Below are 18,040 nucleotides of genomic sequence, written 5' to 3'. Positions count from 1 at the left end.
TCTGCAAATAAAAGTTTTTTTTTTCTTCAGTCCTGAGAGATTTGACCTATACAGCACTGAACCACATAAGAGGAAGGACATGCTATCCAAGCAACCACGGTCCATTCATACATTGAAATCAGGATGGGTCCAAAGAGCAAGTAGGAAAACACTCACATATTAAATGCACCTCAATGAGCACAAACAATTTCAGCATCACGGAGGATTTCATATTTATTTATTTTTTTTTTTTTTTATTTTTTTTTTTTTTAGTAGCTTCCAGTAGACTTGGATAGACTTGGCAGCTCTGTACTACATAATCGCTACCACATAACAATGAGATAGTCTTCAACACCATTTCTCAATGACTGTAACTAGGGGCAATAATGTTTGTTTCACTGTACTCACCTGTCGTGGAGCTGGAGTGGGGTACATTGGTTCCCTCTGGAAGGGTGCTAGTATCGCCTCCCCTCCCGCTTCATCCTCTCCAGCTGCCTCAAACTGAGGCCTCCTCAGCGGCAAATACTCCGTCCGAACTTCCCGGGAGGAAGCAAAGACAAAAAAATTTCGCTCAAAAGATGTTGCTTCATATCAATGTATGTAAATGTTGTTTTTCTTTTAGATGTGCACAATCAATTTGCTCAGCATGTGTGAAATTGCCTCCAATTACAATAAAGCATGAGAAAGATTGAGAAGATTGGGGAATTTTGAAAAAAAAATGGACCAAAATATGATGATTTTGCATGGTATGGGAGAGGTGGTACTGGTGGTAGTGGTGCATAGCAGAGCATGCTCACAATGATTTTCAAGGCAATAACTCTCAGGTTTGAATTTCCTCTTGGGTTAGTTCTTTCTCGTTCACACTAAATGTAACTAAACAAACAACTCACCCCCAAAACAACAACACACACACACTCTCACAAACACACACACACACAAACAGACACACACACACATTCTGCACTTTCATATTTTTTATGCAACAGCCCCCCCCCCAAAAAAAAGGAAAAATACCACATTTAGAGTACACAAAACTCCACCGAACACTAACTGCTTTCTTGAGACAAGTCTTAATCATTGCAACAAAACACATGCATCCCTAAAGATATGCCCTCATAATCATCAAGCACTTTTGATCATTGTTTACAGAAGCTTGCCATGTTGTATGCAAAACATATGGGGATTTCAGAATCTTGTCCGTAACATGCTAAATTTGGCATAAGCTGCATTTTGTTACACTTTTAACATTGCAAATAGCTTCTTTAGTGAGCCGTACAAGACTGTCCACCATAGGTGAAATTGATAACTCATGCATTACTTTGTTTACAAGTTATCTACAACCAAGTAGGTCATATTCAGTGCATCAAGAAGCATGACAAGTTAAAAAGACAACAACAACAAAAAGAGAGAGAAATCAAATAAGGTAAAATGAGGAATGTTCGTATGCATTTTAATTTCGCGAAATTTCTTGAGTCAAAATTCATGAAACTAAAATGCAGGCAAAAGTTCTTGTCTACACTACATGCCTTTAATGCCTGTGACGATTTCTGACAATATCGTGCCGCAAAAAAAGGCCGTCGCCTCCCATTCGAGAAAATTTCATGCTATGAACATATCTTGCTTTACACTACATGTACAAAGGAAAATGACAGAATGAAAGAGTGAGCAAATCAAATGCTGCCCTCACCTGGTCTGTCGTACATTGAGGTCTCCTGTTGGTACCTGGTCTGCTGTAGTTGCTGACGATGGTAGTATTGGAGCTCCTCCTCTATGTTCTTCTTCTCCCTAGAAAGATCTTCGATCCTCCCCAGGAGCCGTTGTTTCTCTGTATGCATCACCTCCCTAGCTCTCCTCTCCTCCTGGAAGTCTCTCTGACACACCTCCGTCTGAATAAAACATGAATATGCAACAGTAACCTTCAAAAATATTCATAAGTGTTGCACACAGTGAGAATGCAGCATGAATATGTAACAGTGCTCCTCAACAGTGTTTATTGGTGTTGCATACAGTGAGATCAAAACATGAATATGATATGCAACAGTGCTCTTCAACAATGCTTACTAGTGTTGCATACAGTGAGATCACATTATGAATATGCAACATTGTCTAACGTCCAATGCACAGAAAGGGTTGATAGAGAATAAGAGAATAAGGCAGAATTCATTGACCTGGCCAGGCCTAGAGTCTTGTTTCACTAACTAACCCACCTGATTTTAATGACAGGGGTACTCAAAAGAGTTTTGCCTGTTTCTATCTTTCTTTTGTTTTCCTCTACCCATTAGCATAACTGTAGAGCTCATCTGAGCTACTTTATCACATCACATAACACACAGACACGGTTTGACATGAGAAGGACTGACGCAATTCTAACCTGTGTTTTCCAGATGTGAATTTCACCCTTTAACTTTGTGACCTCTTTCTCGAAATTCTTCTTCTCCTGATCCTTGGCATGGATGGCCTCCTCCGCTGATAAGATCTCTGCCAGATGTCTGTCTTCCTTCTCTTGGTACTGGTACATTGATGAAAGAAAAACAAAAGAAAATTAAACATAGCATCATTACAATGACAAATTACAAAGAAGTCCTCGGGACTGGCAGTTTTCTTTCGTTATATCGAAATTTCTTTATAACTGAACAAATAAACAATTAAAAAACAACGGAACGGTCATGTTGAGGCCTGAATTTTTATTTCATTGTAACCAGAATTTCATTATAACCATGTTCGTTATAGCGGAAGTGCACTCTAATGCCAATTTGCATACATGGTTAACACCCAGTTTCATCCCAAGTGTGTTGTGTTAGCTGAGCAATTCTTCCACCGGTATAATTTCTTTACTAATCTGCAAAAATATCCAGCCACTAACTGAAATGAACAGGGATAATTGTTGTCATCCCTTAAAGTACCATAACTGTAAAAGTAATGGCAAGCGAGCATGAAAATAAAAGCATACAAATATTTCAGTCTGCCATTCCATCCAGTAATTAATGTCCTGATTTCCCGCAGAATCAAAAACATGCCAAATACCTCTCTATCGGCAGAGCACGAAAAATTACTCACACAAAAATATTCTTTCTTATAGTACATCATAGTGGCTTTCATTCAAAGACTACTGCACTGTCATACCCGAGTGTATTAATCCAAAGTTTATCATGGCAAAGTTTGTTGGGGAGCAACCTGAGTACTGATAGACTGGCTTAGCAACATATGGCAAGGTGCATACATACTCAGGGGTGACACAGCTGAACAGGCCACTACATTTTGAACGATGGTTTGGGCTAAAAAATAAAAATAAAATTACACTCTACGAAAAAGATGAAGGAACATACAAAAAGATTAAATAGCACCTCCTTCAAATGTTGGATTTAAGAAACAGCAAAACGTGTCACAAATTATGCCGAGAACTTTGATCAGTATGTAATGTATAGCGTCCATGTTATGAAGGTAGTTTTGATGGCTGTCCCATGTTGTCTCCTGCATATAGAAGAAAAGGTACTCACAGAGATATCCCATATGACCCAACGTCACTACTCGCCATATTAATTGATTTACAGTAATTGAAATGAGATGCAGTGTCACTTGTCTTACCAATCGTTCCACATCCTTCAATTTGCTGTAGTCTGCTTGGATCTCTCTAAGTCGGGACTGTAGAGTGGTCATGTCATCTTTACATTTGTCATACTGCAGTCTACAAGAGATAGAAATGAGCAATTACATTCTTTTTCACTGATATTTCAAGTGCATATATCTCTTAACGGGATCGTATAGTTTTGGTTGAGACCTAATTACAGGTTTCTAACATTTTTGGTGAGATAATGAGAAACCTCTTACCAAATATGAAAGAGCATGTAATTCCATGAAGAATTCCAACGTTTATTTGATGAAAATTGGTTTTGAAATGGCTGAGATATCCAAAACACAGTGATTCTAATAAAGTGTGGGACCCACACTTTACAACGATTGCTTTGTTTTAGTTAGTTTTTGGATGTTTCAATTATTCCAAACCCGATTTTCATTTAAATAAACTTTGAATTCCTCTTAAAATGGTATGCTCTGTACTATTTCATAAGTGTTTTCTTGATATCTCGCAGAAAGTTCAAAGCCCTATGCTCATCTCCACCAATACTGTACCATCCCTTTAACGATGAGTAATCTAAAGGTCTTTTCATCTTATTGGAGCACAAAATGATTCACTTCACCTCAGTGCATCTTTTTTTTTATGGTTTGAAATACCACTTTTCATACAATGATACTAACAGAAACTCACAATGATCATTATTTGCACAGGACAAAATTTTCAACATTGTCTAGTCATTTATAAACTTTCATCAGAATAATGATATGCAAAGTTATGGGAGATACCAGTGATTGTGCTATCCAGCCCTGCTCATCAAAACCAAGAGACGAAAAGTTGTACAAAATGCAGCAAATTATACAGTTCCAGCAAGACACATCAATGAAAACTGCCAAGGTGAGGAATTCATTTACTGGCAATTAACAAGTATTCTTTGGCAATTATTCACATTACTATGTTTGCTAGGGTTTGTTTTTTTGTGTGTGTGTGTTTGTGTGTGTCACCTTTCAATTTATATCAAATTTTATATCCAATATCACATAAATTCTTTCAAATGAAATAATCAAACAAAATCCAATGTAATACAAAATATATGAAACATATATTCAGAAGCAGAAGATAAAGAAGAGACCAACCCATATCACGCTATTAGAACTATATCATTGTGTTTTAACTTGTTTTCTGTTTTGATCATGTAACACTGTGTAGGTAAAATACATCATTGTTCACAAAGCCTATTAAAAGCAGGCAAACACTATCTTTCACTTTGAGTCACATTTAAGCAGTTTGAAAGAGCATCCAAACCCCCACAATGAGATTTCTCATGAAAGTATATCAGCTCACTTTTCATGCATTGCCTTCTGCTTCTCAGCCAGGTACATGGTCTCTTTCCTCTTCAACTCTCCGTGGACGGTCTCGATGTAGCTCTGGGCCTCAATTCTTGCTTTCTTCAGCTCCTCGTGGTATGTAGCCACCTTTACTTGCAGACTTTCATTTCTGTTGACAGATTTAGAAAATATGGGTTATCAGACCACTCCTTGCAAAATCTTTCTACACCAGTGGATTCAAAACCAGGGTCCCATCTCATAAAAGATGTTCGGATAGTAACTCTTGCTGGAATGGCAACTTCCAATAGCAACAGCCAATCAGGAAGCTGGATTCTTGTCATTACCATGACAATTGCCATTCCAGCAAGGGTTGCTATCTTATCAACTTTTTTATGAAACAGGGCCCAGGTGTGTTACTTGATTTAATATACCACAAAATTCAAGCCAATGCTACTTGTAATGATGTCACCTTGAAGAGCTTTTCACAATACTACTAAGATGAGTCACACAGATACACTACACTAAAATGAACATTTTCACACTGGATCTAGTGGTATATCTAATCATTGAGAGTGATATCAATTTAATTTTTATTGGAGGGGTGAAGTTTTGATGATATGGAGCTCAAGAGCTAAACAAATGCATGAACCCTTATTGTCCTTTGTTTGCTATAATTGGCACACCCTGTAGAGTGCTTCCTTTGGTGATTGGCTCAGATGTCTTGAAATGAACTATCAATGCATAGAGATTACCTACTCCCAACTCATCCCCATTTTAACAGCATGGCTTTCCTCTCAGACTAAAGCACATTGCTACACCTGAATAGGCTTGCTAACTTTGCAACTAGGTCAAATTTGAAGGGATTACTGAATGCTAAAGAAAAAGCTTGGCAAGATTTATGCCTGAACACGTAAAAAGTTAAGGATACATTTTTTGGGGGATGAGATTTTAATTTATTTTTTTTCCCACACGCCAGTGTCAACTGAAGCAAGGTAGTTGTACAGGATAGTGATAGTTCATCTGCCAGCTTACAATTGCGTCTGAAGTTTGTTCTGTCTCTTCTCCTCCTCGAGGTATCTCTCCTTTTGCTCCAGCTCCATCACAAGACTCGTCACTTGCTGCTTCAGCTCGTTGCTGGCACTGTGATAGCGTGGCTCCTCCTGGTCACAAAAGGCACAGATTTATTTTCTCCTCATTAATTTTTAGAGTAGTGGGTCAATTTCCAACAGAAAGCGTCTTGATCTTTTTGCTTTTCTTTCAAGAATATTCATTGTTTAAGACTCAAGTTTAATTCAACTCAGAGAAAGAAAATACTAACCTTTAACAGACAAAAAAGTAATCACATAAATGACATACATATTCTACATAATTGTTACAAACAAGTACTAGTATTTGAAATATGTGCCATAACATTTGACATCATAGGAGTAAATACACCAACTCTATGCTGAAGATACACAAAAACAATGAATAATCAACTAATCATTGAACCTACATACATTTGAATCACTCAATGACATCCTAATTACTGCAATCATATTAGATGTGATGTGACCATGTTCAATGTAGTGTCTCTCAATGGCATAGCATTAGAGAAATCTCTGAGAGAAATGGGAGTACTTGAACAGCACTTGGGTAGACACATAACAACATGCCATCTAAAGTTGTAGATATGAAAAGTTTATTACATTATTTAGAACCTTTGATCTTTATAAGACTAACTACAAAAAGAAATAGCATTCAATGGAAAAAAGATGCAAAGCTAAGGGAATGCTTACAACTGTCATCACTAATTACAACAACAAAACATGAATAATGAAAAACTGTCGACATGTCAATCTGTTTGCGTATTTACTGTATTCCCAATATGAGTATGCTTTGCAGTTATTCATTGGAATGCTTGTCTCATTTCAAATGCACAGAAAAGGCAAATCTCCAGAAACCCAGCCTGGCCTGTAGATGGTAAAGTCACTTTATAATTGCAATAGCAGAAGAAAATGTTGTACATTACTATGACAGTCTACAACATCATGATAGTGCTGTTATCTAATAGCAAGCTTAATTCAATGCTACATTGCTATGCCATAATAATTTCACTGATGGCTTGGGTTTGTGAAGTTCTTGATTAAGATATCTTATTCTACAGCAAAGACAGCTTTATCAACCCATTCAGGACATATTGATTATGCTACAACACCCATTTCCCATAGACACCTGCCTGAGTGTACTCAGGATTCGTCCTCAAAGGGTTAAATCCAACCATCACCCTTTCCTGGTGTGATAAAATTGCCTGAGAAAATCACGCCTTTCACTCACATCAAATGCATGTCTTTGGTGCTTGTCCGCCGCGAGGAGAGTAAGCTCATCTAGTTTGGCCATCAGCTCTCTCTTCTCCTGCTCGTACCTCTTGCTGTCCTCCTGCCGCTGCTTCTCCATCGCCGCGGCAACGTTCTGCTGGGTTCCCCGGAGGGTGCCGAGCTCCCGCTGGAGGGCGGTGATCTGGCCCTGGAGCTCGGCATTGCGCTCCTCTTCTCGGTGCAGGCTCCGATCCTTCTCATCAACCTGTTGCTTCAGACTCATGAGCAGAGCCTGAAGTGACCTACTGTATGCTTGCTGACCTGCAGAGCATATAACCAGAAGAAAATAAAAATTAGGCATTGCAACAATGCATGGAATATGTTTCTGTGTGCATTATATATCATCTATCATTGGTTAATGTTTCAATACAGTCAAATCTGCCTTAGTGGCCACCTGTCTATAGTGGCCACCAGCCGTATACGGCAACTGAAAAATCCCCCACCCCCCGGAGAGAAAAGCCCTGTCAAAGCCCTGTGTAGAGCGGCCACCTATCTAACGCAGCTAGCGGTTACAAATTTTGTCTCCTGGGGTACATTTTAACCTGTCTATAGCGGCCACCGGGAGCAACAACAGACTCACATTGAGCAGCTGCTGCAGCCGAGCCAACAATTCAGCGTGTTTTCTGCTTTGTAGCCGTACCAGTCATTCATGGGTAACGTTCAGTAATCGCCACTACTGGATTCATCACTCATTCAGACATAATAATGGACAAGTGCAAAGCTTTCTTCACGATTGTACACATGCTACTGTGCAACAACGTGTGCATGCACATGATACACATACATATACATGTTAAGTATAATCTCTTGGTATAGACGAGGGCTTCTGGTATTAATTCATGGAGAATTAAGTGACTACACCAAACTCACTTCTGAGCCACAACACTGACTAAAACTGGGAATACTGAGAACTATGCACCAGACTGGTTAGACAAGTTTAACTGATACACCTTACCTGTGGGAGAGACGGGTGACATCACTTTGGGTTTGGTTTGCTGGTCAGTTTTGGGCTGACCATCATCTCCCTTTTCATCAGCTTGTCCGATATCTTGACCGGTTGCACCTGCCACTGCACCTTCAGACTGGTGAATCAAGAGATTCAGATTCACTTCAGGTGTATCGAGTTACATGACTGAACCAAATTTTCAAGTCAGGTTTAGACACTTTTTTGTTCAACTTTTAGTATTTCTCACAAAGTGCTATCAAATGTCTACACTGACCTTAGCATTCAGCTGCATTATCATACATGTGATCAAAGGGAGGAATGTGGCTGTCATTGCAATGATCTTAGAATAATTATTTCCATTAGCTTGTATAATCACCACAAATAGAAAATAAAACAGGATATGCATCTTTGCAAACATATTTGTGTGCATAGGTCGAAAACAGACTTAATGTAAGGACAGAAAAATGTATGGATCTCCCCATTGATTTGAAATGGTAATCTCTCAATCTATGAAATAAGTTATCCATTAATATGATGCCTCTTACCTGAACTGGGTCACATGTTCCCAGCAACTCCTTTGCAGCCTTCATGTGTCCTGAGAGTAGCTTCAAGAGGTTGCTTATCCGAGCCTCATGAGCGCCACCTCGGAGTTGCTCGTAAACATCCTCCATGGCCGTTATTTTTCCCTTCACAGCCTCCAAGACTGCCCTCTGCTTCTCACTCTCGCCGGGCTGCACTGAGGACTTTCCCTTCCTTAGGTCATCCAGCTGAGGAGGAGCAGATTATTTTAAAGGAGCATTCCACGATTTTCATAATTACACATCATGCAGTACATAAATCGACAGCTCCATGAATAGATTTGTGGAATTTCTTGTGGTCCTTGAGCAGAGAAACAATACTCTGAAAAATCTTAAACAAATTACACTGAACAGTGTTGATGACATAGGAGCCTCACATATTTCAGAAAGATAGCAGTGTAATAGGCACCACTTGCTTAACAAGTTCACCTGTGCAGAATGTATGCATGCCATCTTCTTCTGTTCTGCTTCCTTGAGCCCCAACTCGTGCATTCTTGTTGTGAGGCTGCCATGTCATCACCCTTGTTCATTGCAATATGTTGTAAATTTTGAAAACATTCTCATTCCTCATCCCAATCACTATAAATTCTAAAACTCTGTACTCAGTATAGCTAATCAATAGTTGTTCAAATGTGAAAGTCTGAAATCATCCCGAGGTCTCCTTGAAGTACATGGGAGATAAGACGAATTGACAGAGAGATAAATAGTTACATTAAATGGTCTACATAAAAAGAGGTCAGTGATTGGTCATCGTGTACACAAAAATTCACTGATATTCATTTTTCTCCCAAGAAAAAATGTTATTCAGACCTGTTCTTGATATATGCACTGTAATAAGAGTAATACATTTTCGCATGTGGGCTACAACAAAAAATGCCCAAACATATGAAGAAAATGAAAATTAGTGGATTTTTTGTTGTACAAAACAAAACAAAGAGCTGCTCAGTACCAAGATCTTAAAACAAGTTGTCAATTTGTCTTACTTTCTGAACTTCCAAAGTCCATATCTTGCTGATGTATCTCAGATTTTCCCTAATTTGCTTTTCTGATTTTCTGTTTTCATTCAAAGATGGAATGTCCCTTTGAAAAGACCTACCAGTGTATTCTTGTGGTTTTACTCTTCTTATTAAAATCATTAGTACATGGTGTGGAATCACACTTCTAGGGCTTGAATTGCATAATACCCGGAAATTTGTGGTAGCCCCAGTGCAACAATAAAACAATAAAACAACAGAATACTGCATACAATACCCAATGGCTTACCTGCTGTACAAGTTCTTGGTTCTTGTTCTGCAAGTCAGCAATCTTGTTACGCTGAGCGACAGTACTGGCTTTGGACAGCTTATGCAGACTGATATAGCGCTCTGTAATCTGTTTGTTAGTTTGCTTCATGATCTCCATTTCCTGCATCTTTTGTTTCATTGAGCTTGTACAAGCTGCTAGCTGGGCTATAGGTAGAAGAATTAAAGAGAAAAACTACTTGTAATAATTCATTGTATTGACTGCAAATCTCTCACTTTCTAACCAATAATAAGCATTTCACCCGATGAGGACGAGTCCTGATTATACTCGGGTAGGTGTCTATGGGAAATGCATGTTGTAGCAAAATCAGCCTGTCCTCTACAGGTTTATATATTTAGGGTGAAATCTCAACAAATGGCACACACTCTCATTGAAGGCCAAACATTATTCTACATGAAGAGGAGAACTTTATTAAGAAAAAAGCATGAGATTGATGGTACTTTCCAACAAAACAGCTCACAATCTCTGTTCTAGTCCTGCTCAAATATATTCTGTAGTTAACAAATTCAATCTATCCTCTTCTGTTACATGTTTCAGTTTTCATCCTCCAAAAGTATACAATCATGCCATACCCTAATCAATGACAGAATCCTCCACAATTGCCTCACTTAAAAAGCAACTGACAACAGATTCTATAAATTGTAATAAATCTGTAATTCTAAATGTAGTTCTGTATACTTCAGTATCGTATTTGCTAATAATGTATAGGCCCTACTGCTATTCTGTAATACATTGTGATACTTACTGTGAGCAGCATCTATCAAATATCAATCAACATTTTCATTATCATTACTACTGATAGTGATAGTATCATCATTTACGATCATTATTATCACTGAGGAATCATCACATACCATCATATAAATGACCTAGTGAATAGACCATGAGATTGGTTGAGCTCTATTTTACCTCTGAGCTGGTCATTGTCAGTCATTGCTATCCTCAGCTCCGTCTTCAGGTCGTCTGAGTTCATCATGGTGTTGAGGCCACCACTCTGTATCATGAGTGGATTGATCAGTTTGTCATCAGCCATTGTTGCGGTCTCTCCACTACTTCCGCGTGATAGTATATCCCCTCTTAAAATATCCTTCACAAAGGTTTGTACCTGTTCCAAGAGAAAAGAAGTACTTTTGTAAGAATATATTTATAAAGCATCTCAGTGCAGGTTAACCTACATTGTACGCTACACACTTATAATTATACACTGTCAGTGTCACTTACAGTTTTAATAGGCCCTAGACTAACTAAGATAGATTAATATTTTCACGTTGTTAAATTCGCCAATAAGCCTACTATTAAATCAACGATTATGATAGTGTTAGTAGCACCCGACTCGTGAAATTCACAAACCCCCGCCAAGCAGAATTCCTGGAATTAGTACGAGAAGTCGTTCGACGTAGCCTCTGCCTTTCTAATGTTACACTACCTACATGCAGCCGCACTGTCGCGAAGCGACAGCGGCTGCACGTCTACCCTCTTTGTAGACGTTGTCATTTTCAGCGGTGGGTGTACATTTCCTTCATGAATATCTTTATTAACTGTACACAGTAGAAAACTAAAATATAAGGAATCCCCATAGTCTATGATATTCATTCAATAATCGGTATGCGATTTTTTTTTAAAATCACGTCAAAAACCCACCAAAACCCGTGATTAAAATCAGGTCTGTAAGCGTCCGTATTGCTTCACTCCTCATCTTCTGCGTGTTATTTGAATGGCAATCACTCTAGCGGGCTATCACTAGCGAGTCGGAAAAGTTCATGACCTTGTCGGAACGGAAGTGACCCATGCAAAGGTCAAATCATGAGAGCAGCACACGCGGTAATACATTACATGTACGTAGCAGACGACAAGCTTTACGTAACACACAAAACGCACGGGCGTACGTAAAATGCTACCACGGTACTTACAATCGAGTGTTCGTGGTAGTTCGTTGACTTTGTGAATCATCGCACATTGACAATCTACTCCGAAAAATTCAACAATAAGGTCTGGATACCAACAAAACACCAAATTCAACTCAACCATCAGCAAAATACTCAGTTGTTCATTCCCATAATACACGTCAGAAAAACCTTCTGCATCTACCTCGTGTAGCTACCAGTATTGCCCTAAATTCTTTTTATGTGTCTTGCATAAAAGAATGGAACATGTTGCCCTCAGATGTTAAAGATAGTACCACTTTTTCCAGATTTAAAGTGTTGGCTCGGAAGTATTTGCTTCATCGATATTCTCAGTCTCATTGATGCTGCTCCTTTTAAATTCTACATACATGACTTCATCTCATCGCTTTCCATTTGAGTAACATAGTCTAATGCCAATTATTTTTTGCTTTAAAATTCCATAGGTAGTGTGTGTGTGTGTGTGTGTGTGTGAGGGATTGAGGAATTCCACTAGAATTATTCTATGGCTTTAATGTTTGTATATAGTAGTGAGTTGTTATATTACATGTCTTAACTTGCCTTTCCAGGGCAGGGGTTCTTATTATACAAGCTTGCTTTTCTAAGACCCCTCCACTTTACATCTAGACCTATATGCATCTACATGCATTGTCAATTTATATTCAATTCTGCAAATTGTTTTAATCACATATATTCAACAATGTATGAATTCCTTGTTACATATTATTGTTCTTATGTAATTTTTGTATTGTGGAAACTTTGAATAAACTTGAACTTGAACTTGAAATACGATGTAGGTGAGTGGTAAAAATCATCCTACTGTTAAAATCAAACAAAATAAAAGACATTTTATGTGATTTTGCCGTCAAAAGCGACGGTCGTTTCCAACGTTTAAACACTAGTAAATTTATATGTCAGACTGCTGTGCTTCGCACAGCGGTCTGGTCAGGCTAATGTTACACATAAACTAAAGCCTACATTAACACTAGTCACTACGCTGTACATTACTACAGGGACAGGCTACTACACTACAGTATTGTCTACAGCTACAGCAGCAGCAGCTAGGCACGAGTCATAGAGTCTATTTATGTACAGTACAGTACCATTACATCACAATAACGCAAACATATACAGTGGTCATCTAGTAAATTACAGTTCGTACGATTAAAGTAAATTTGTGTGTAGCAACCTTAAAGGGACTGTACAGTACTGGCTGAAGTGGGAATTCATGTTTTGAACATTCCTAAGTGAGATAATGAAAAGCCTCTTATGAAATATGAAAGAGCATGTAATTTTAAGAAGGATTCAATGTTTATTTGAAGAAAATTGGTTTTCAAATGGCTGAGATATCCAAAAAAGTGCTAATAATAAAAGGCGACATGCCACAACTTTATTAGGATCTCTTTGTTTCACCTTGTTTTTGGATATCTCAGCCATTTCAAAACCGATTTTCATCGAATAAACTTTTGATACCCCTTAGAACTGCATGCTCTTTGACATCTCATAGAGTGGTTTCTGAATATCTCGCAAAACGTTAAAAGCTAAATCCTCACCTTGACCAGAACTATACACACCCTTTAACCAACGTTTAAAAATTCCGGTGCAGGACATTCGTATACTCATGCACGATCACGAGCAATGCAATGCAACAACGCCCAGCGCCTTACCACACACTTGTCGATGGTCACTGCGATAATGCACTGATATGATCCGGGTTAGCAACGCCAACAATACACAGCAAATGACATATTGGTGATACTAGAACGAAGACGGGGCCAATGTATGTTTATATCACTCGCCACAATTTTTACAGAGAGTCAGGAGTAGAAAGGTGTAAATTTTGCTGTGTTTAATTCAGCGGTGAGACCAGTGACACACAAAACGAAAAGTTCAGAGACCAAGGAAGAATCTCAATAACCTGCAGCAGCTAGCTGCAAGACTTCCTAAAATGTCCAATAGTGTCTGATTAATATATTTAAGAATATCATTAATAGACAAATTATTGATTTTAAATACAACAATAAATATTTGTAACTAGTTTAATTTTTATTGATTGTTAAATCTAATCATTTGAAAGTGATGATTTTTTTTTAAATCAATAAAATAGTCCGTACTGATTGGCAACAAAATTTGGGAATTCCCCGATCGTCGTGAAGCTGAGCTAACTCGGGTAATTTCAGTTCGGGAAACCCACTCACAAGGGGGGCCCCTCCTTATAAGTAACCCGTCCCCCTTATAAGTAACCCCGTCCCCCTTATAAGTAACCCCGTCCCCCTTATAAGTAACCCCCGGGGCACCCCTTATAAGGAGTCTCCACGCTTTTTTGCAATGCAACGCGAAAATGAAAGGACTGCGGCAATTCGCTTGATTATGTCCATAAAGCTTCACAAGTTTCCTAGTTACTCACGAAATTTGAGCAAAATCGGTTCGAGGCATCATATCTAAAATCATGGATTTAAATGCGATGTCAAACGACCCATGCGAATGCTGAAATGCGAGCGATTACTGGCGTGAGTGTCGCCAGGCGCGGCGGCGCGGCAATGCTTGAGTGCAGACCAAAGAGTATAGAGCGCACGATGCGTGCGCTTCTATACTCCTTGGTGCAGACGTGGCGACTGAGTACGTACTCGGTCGCCACGTCTGCACTCAAGCATTGCCGCGCCGCCGCGCCTGGCGACACTCACGCCAGTAATCGCTCGCATTTCAGCATTCGCATGGGTCGTTTGACATCGCATTTAAATCCATGATTTTAGATATGATGCCTCAAACCGATTTTGCTCAAATTTCATGAGTAACTAGGAAACTTGTGAAGCTTTATGGACATAATCAAGCGAATTGCCGCAGTCCTTTCATTTTCGCGTTGCATTGCAAAAAAGCGTGGAGACTCCTTATAAGGGGTGCCCCGGGGGTTACTTATAAGGGGGACGGGGTTACTTATAAGGGGGACGGGTTACTTATAAGGAGGGGCCCCCCTTGTGAGTGGGTTTCCCGAACTGATTTCGATATTGCATGGTTGCACTTTGTACTGGGTTTGAAACTAATTAGGCGTGTCTTCATCAGCCCGAAGTTCAAACTAGCGGGACATTTTGCGGTCTTAGAAAATAGCCCGATACAGCGAATGTGCGTCTTCATCAGCTCGAACAGCCTGCTTCGGGAAATTAGTCCGAAAATTGACGCATGCGCACTTTGCAATATTACTCTGGTTCGAAAGTGGATTTCCCCGCTCAAAATCTCCTATATCACCGTATGTACGATTCTACAACCAGGGAGGTGAGCAGTACAGTAAATTCCCTCCAAAGGGATATTAATAACGCTACTCTTTCTTCTGTCCAGTGAGGCATCTTATATGAAATTAACGAATTGCAATGTTTAAACAAATCCAAAATGCACACAATCTGCAAGAATCTTCAGCTAAGGTATGAATAGAGTGGACCAGAAGAAGAAGTTTACACACACACACACACACACACACACACAAAAAAAAAAAAACCCAGCTAGCATGCACGGCACTGAGTTTTGTGAGAGAAATAACCTCCCTGGTTTTAAAGATGACAACAACAGTAAGCCTATAGTACACACATGTGATCCTTGAATACACCGTGCGCGTAATGTACTATACACAATCACTAGCTGCTTGTACATGCGCTTTCCATTGCCAGCTGGCTAACCAGAAGCGTGGAGGGATCGAGAAAATTTCGGGCTGATGGAGACGCACCCAAGATAGCGCGCTATTTCACGAATTAGCGCTCTAGTTGACGAACTAGACCAAGATTTTGGGGGAAATTTTCCCGATCAAATAGCGCGCTATCTGCGTCTTCACTACACAGATAGCGCGCTATTTTGACATCGGACTACTTTGGTAACCGCAAGATAGCGCGCTATCTTGAAACTTCGGGCTGATGAAGACACGCCTATTGAGACAAGGGGCTTTCGGCAGTTGCGTATTGCGAAATATCCGATCAGTCATATGCGAGTGAGCCTGTAAGTAGCCAAGGAGATTGAAGAGCTAGATTTCCGAATTGGCTGTAACCGGGTATTACAGGCCAGTCAGTTCTTACGGGATGCACAAAATGATATATTCTAGTGGTGAATTTGTGCCATAGATGTATCCGCCGTCTTTCTGAGCACGTGAGAAGATTCATTTTCAACCTCTATCGGGTATATATTCGTGTGCTTTTTTATTCGTTGAATTGAATTAAATTCCACGTATTTACAGAACATCTTAAAGAAAATAGTCAGTCCCGTGGAGAAACATGCGAAAAAGTAAATCAGTGCAAGTGTTTGAAACCGTACCCATCTGGAAAGCCGGTTCTATCATTTTCGGGTGCACGTCACGAGACCGACACCCACGAGTCATACAGCCCACAAGTCATACAGCTCACGAGTCATACAGCCCACGGTGTCATACAGCTCACAAGTCATACAGCCCACGGTGTCATACAGCCCATGAGTTCGACGCTAAAGCCAACAAGGCCGACGAGACTGACACATTACGCGCCGTGTTGTATCTGTCGAACTCATGGGCTTTATTTCAATTCAATTCAATTCAATTCAATTTATTTATTCATTTATTCATTTTTCAATGAGGGAATGTACATCAAATATAACAAAAACATAGTGAATCATAATATCCGGCTTGGATGTACAGTAAATTAATGTAAGCATGTAAAACATGCGGTCAATCATCGTACGTTTGATTCTATGTATGACGCTAAAGAAATATGATGGAACCTACTTAAAAGCGAGCTTGTTAAGCGTAGGTCCCAAATTCTGAACAGAGTGTAAAGATGAGGAGCACGGATGCAACGTAGGACCAAAATAAAGAGAAACAAAAATGAAAGGCAAAAATACCTGGGGCACTAACAGAATCTTCTCAATACATTGATAGTGATATACAGACAACCACATACTGCAGATGTAAGAACAGTTGATTTAACAATGTTGACAATAGTGTAATAATATGATTTGAATAATGGTGAAAAGAGAACAACTCGACATGCGAGTCCTCGGAGGAGATACGGGTAACCTAAAGAGTGAACATACAAGTACTAACATTCAAAGAAGGAATTAGAATTACCAGCCAGTATAGCACTGAGGCCAGGGGAATACAACAAGCCAGCTGTTCACGCGTTCCAAAGTCTTAGGGTACGAAAAGGGGTACTGGTGTGAAGGAATTTAAAAGCGCAAACAGAGAGGCTTAACTGATTTGAATGACAACAACCAACACAGCAGGAAAAGGCACATAAACAAAAAAGAAGGAAATTTCAATGGACTTACGCAATGTAATTATTCAATAAATTCTGTCTTAATTTGTATTTGAAGGTTTGTGTCGAACTCATGGGCTGTATGACTCGTGAGCTGTATGACTCATGAACCTGTTTTCAGTGTCGAACTCGTGGGCTGTATGAGTCGTGGGTGTCGGTCTAGTGGGATGACCCCTCATTTATCGATTTGTTCTGATTTCATTTGATTTGATTTGATTTGATTTGATTTATTCTCTGTATGCCATTTTTTTTTAAATACATCAACTTTCTGCAATTTCATCAACAAAGTACAAAATACCGGTAGTATACTTTCAACAATTTTCATCATTTTCATCAATTATACAATACATCTCTAGTATAATATAAAGAGTAACATGTTAATAATTTGCATACAGAACGATTGCCAATAATAAGCACAAGGCTTGACTGTTTGGCAACCGATAAAAAATAACATTACAATTAAGAAAAACAAGAGGGTCCAACATGATGCTCGTGGAATAAGGGTTAAAGAGAGAGAGAGAGGGGGGGGGGAGAGAAAAGAATGGAAGGGGAGGAGATGATAAAACCTCCAAATACTAGACTCGCCAGATCAACTCGACATACCTCTATACCTAGACACATACATACATGCACATACTGTATTTACACTAATAAATTACAGTGATGTATTCACATAATAATTGTTGCTTTTGTCATGTAAAAGTTACATTGAATGAGAAAGAGAGAGAAGGAGAAGAAGAAGACAAAAAGCAATCATCTATGAACACATCGTAAATTTCTACGTGCCCTTTCAGGGCATGACATTATAGAGAAC

General features: G+C 39.2%; 1 protein-coding gene across 1 annotated transcript; it reads right to left on the bottom strand.

The window, feature by feature from the left end:
• On the bottom strand, positions 1 to 11,014 carry LOC140238799 (uncharacterized). Its single transcript, XM_072318699.1, has 11 exons — positions 10,971 to 11,014; positions 10,023 to 10,207; positions 8,727 to 8,948; positions 8,191 to 8,317; positions 7,195 to 7,496; positions 5,911 to 6,038; positions 4,895 to 5,047; positions 3,565 to 3,664; positions 2,351 to 2,488; positions 1,667 to 1,865; positions 1 to 515 (listed from the first exon to the last, which is right to left on the bottom strand). Exons 1-11 carry the CDS (start codon positions 10,993 to 10,995, stop codon positions 328 to 330), a joined length of 1,767 nt encoding a protein of 588 aa, XP_072174800.1. The 5' UTR covers positions 10,996 to 11,014; the 3' UTR covers positions 1 to 327.
• Between the last annotated feature and the right edge of the window lie 7,026 nt (positions 11,015 to 18,040).

This window comes from Diadema setosum, chromosome 2 (assembly GCF_964275005.1).
Source record: "Diadema setosum chromosome 2, eeDiaSeto1, whole genome shotgun sequence".
Taxonomy (NCBI): domain Eukaryota; kingdom Metazoa; phylum Echinodermata; class Echinoidea; order Diadematoida; family Diadematidae; genus Diadema; species Diadema setosum.
Note: the sequence above shows the minus strand (reverse complement) of the source record. Positions and strands in the feature narration are given on the sequence as shown.

What these genes read in the sequence shown, in the direction of transcription:
- LOC140238799 (XM_072318699.1), bottom strand. Translation starts at nt 10,995, where the DNA reads ATGACTGACAATGACCAGCTCAGAG. An exon ending in GTCACCCGTCTCTCCCACAG is followed by an intron (nt 7,497 to 8,190) that starts GTAAGGTGTATC and finishes TATGCTCTGCAG; the next exon opens with GTCAGCAAGCATACAGTAGG. An exon ending in ACCAAAGACATGCATTTGAT is followed by an intron (nt 6,039 to 7,194) that starts GTGAGTGAAAGG and finishes TTTTGTGACCAG; the next exon opens with GAGGAGCCACGCTATCACAG.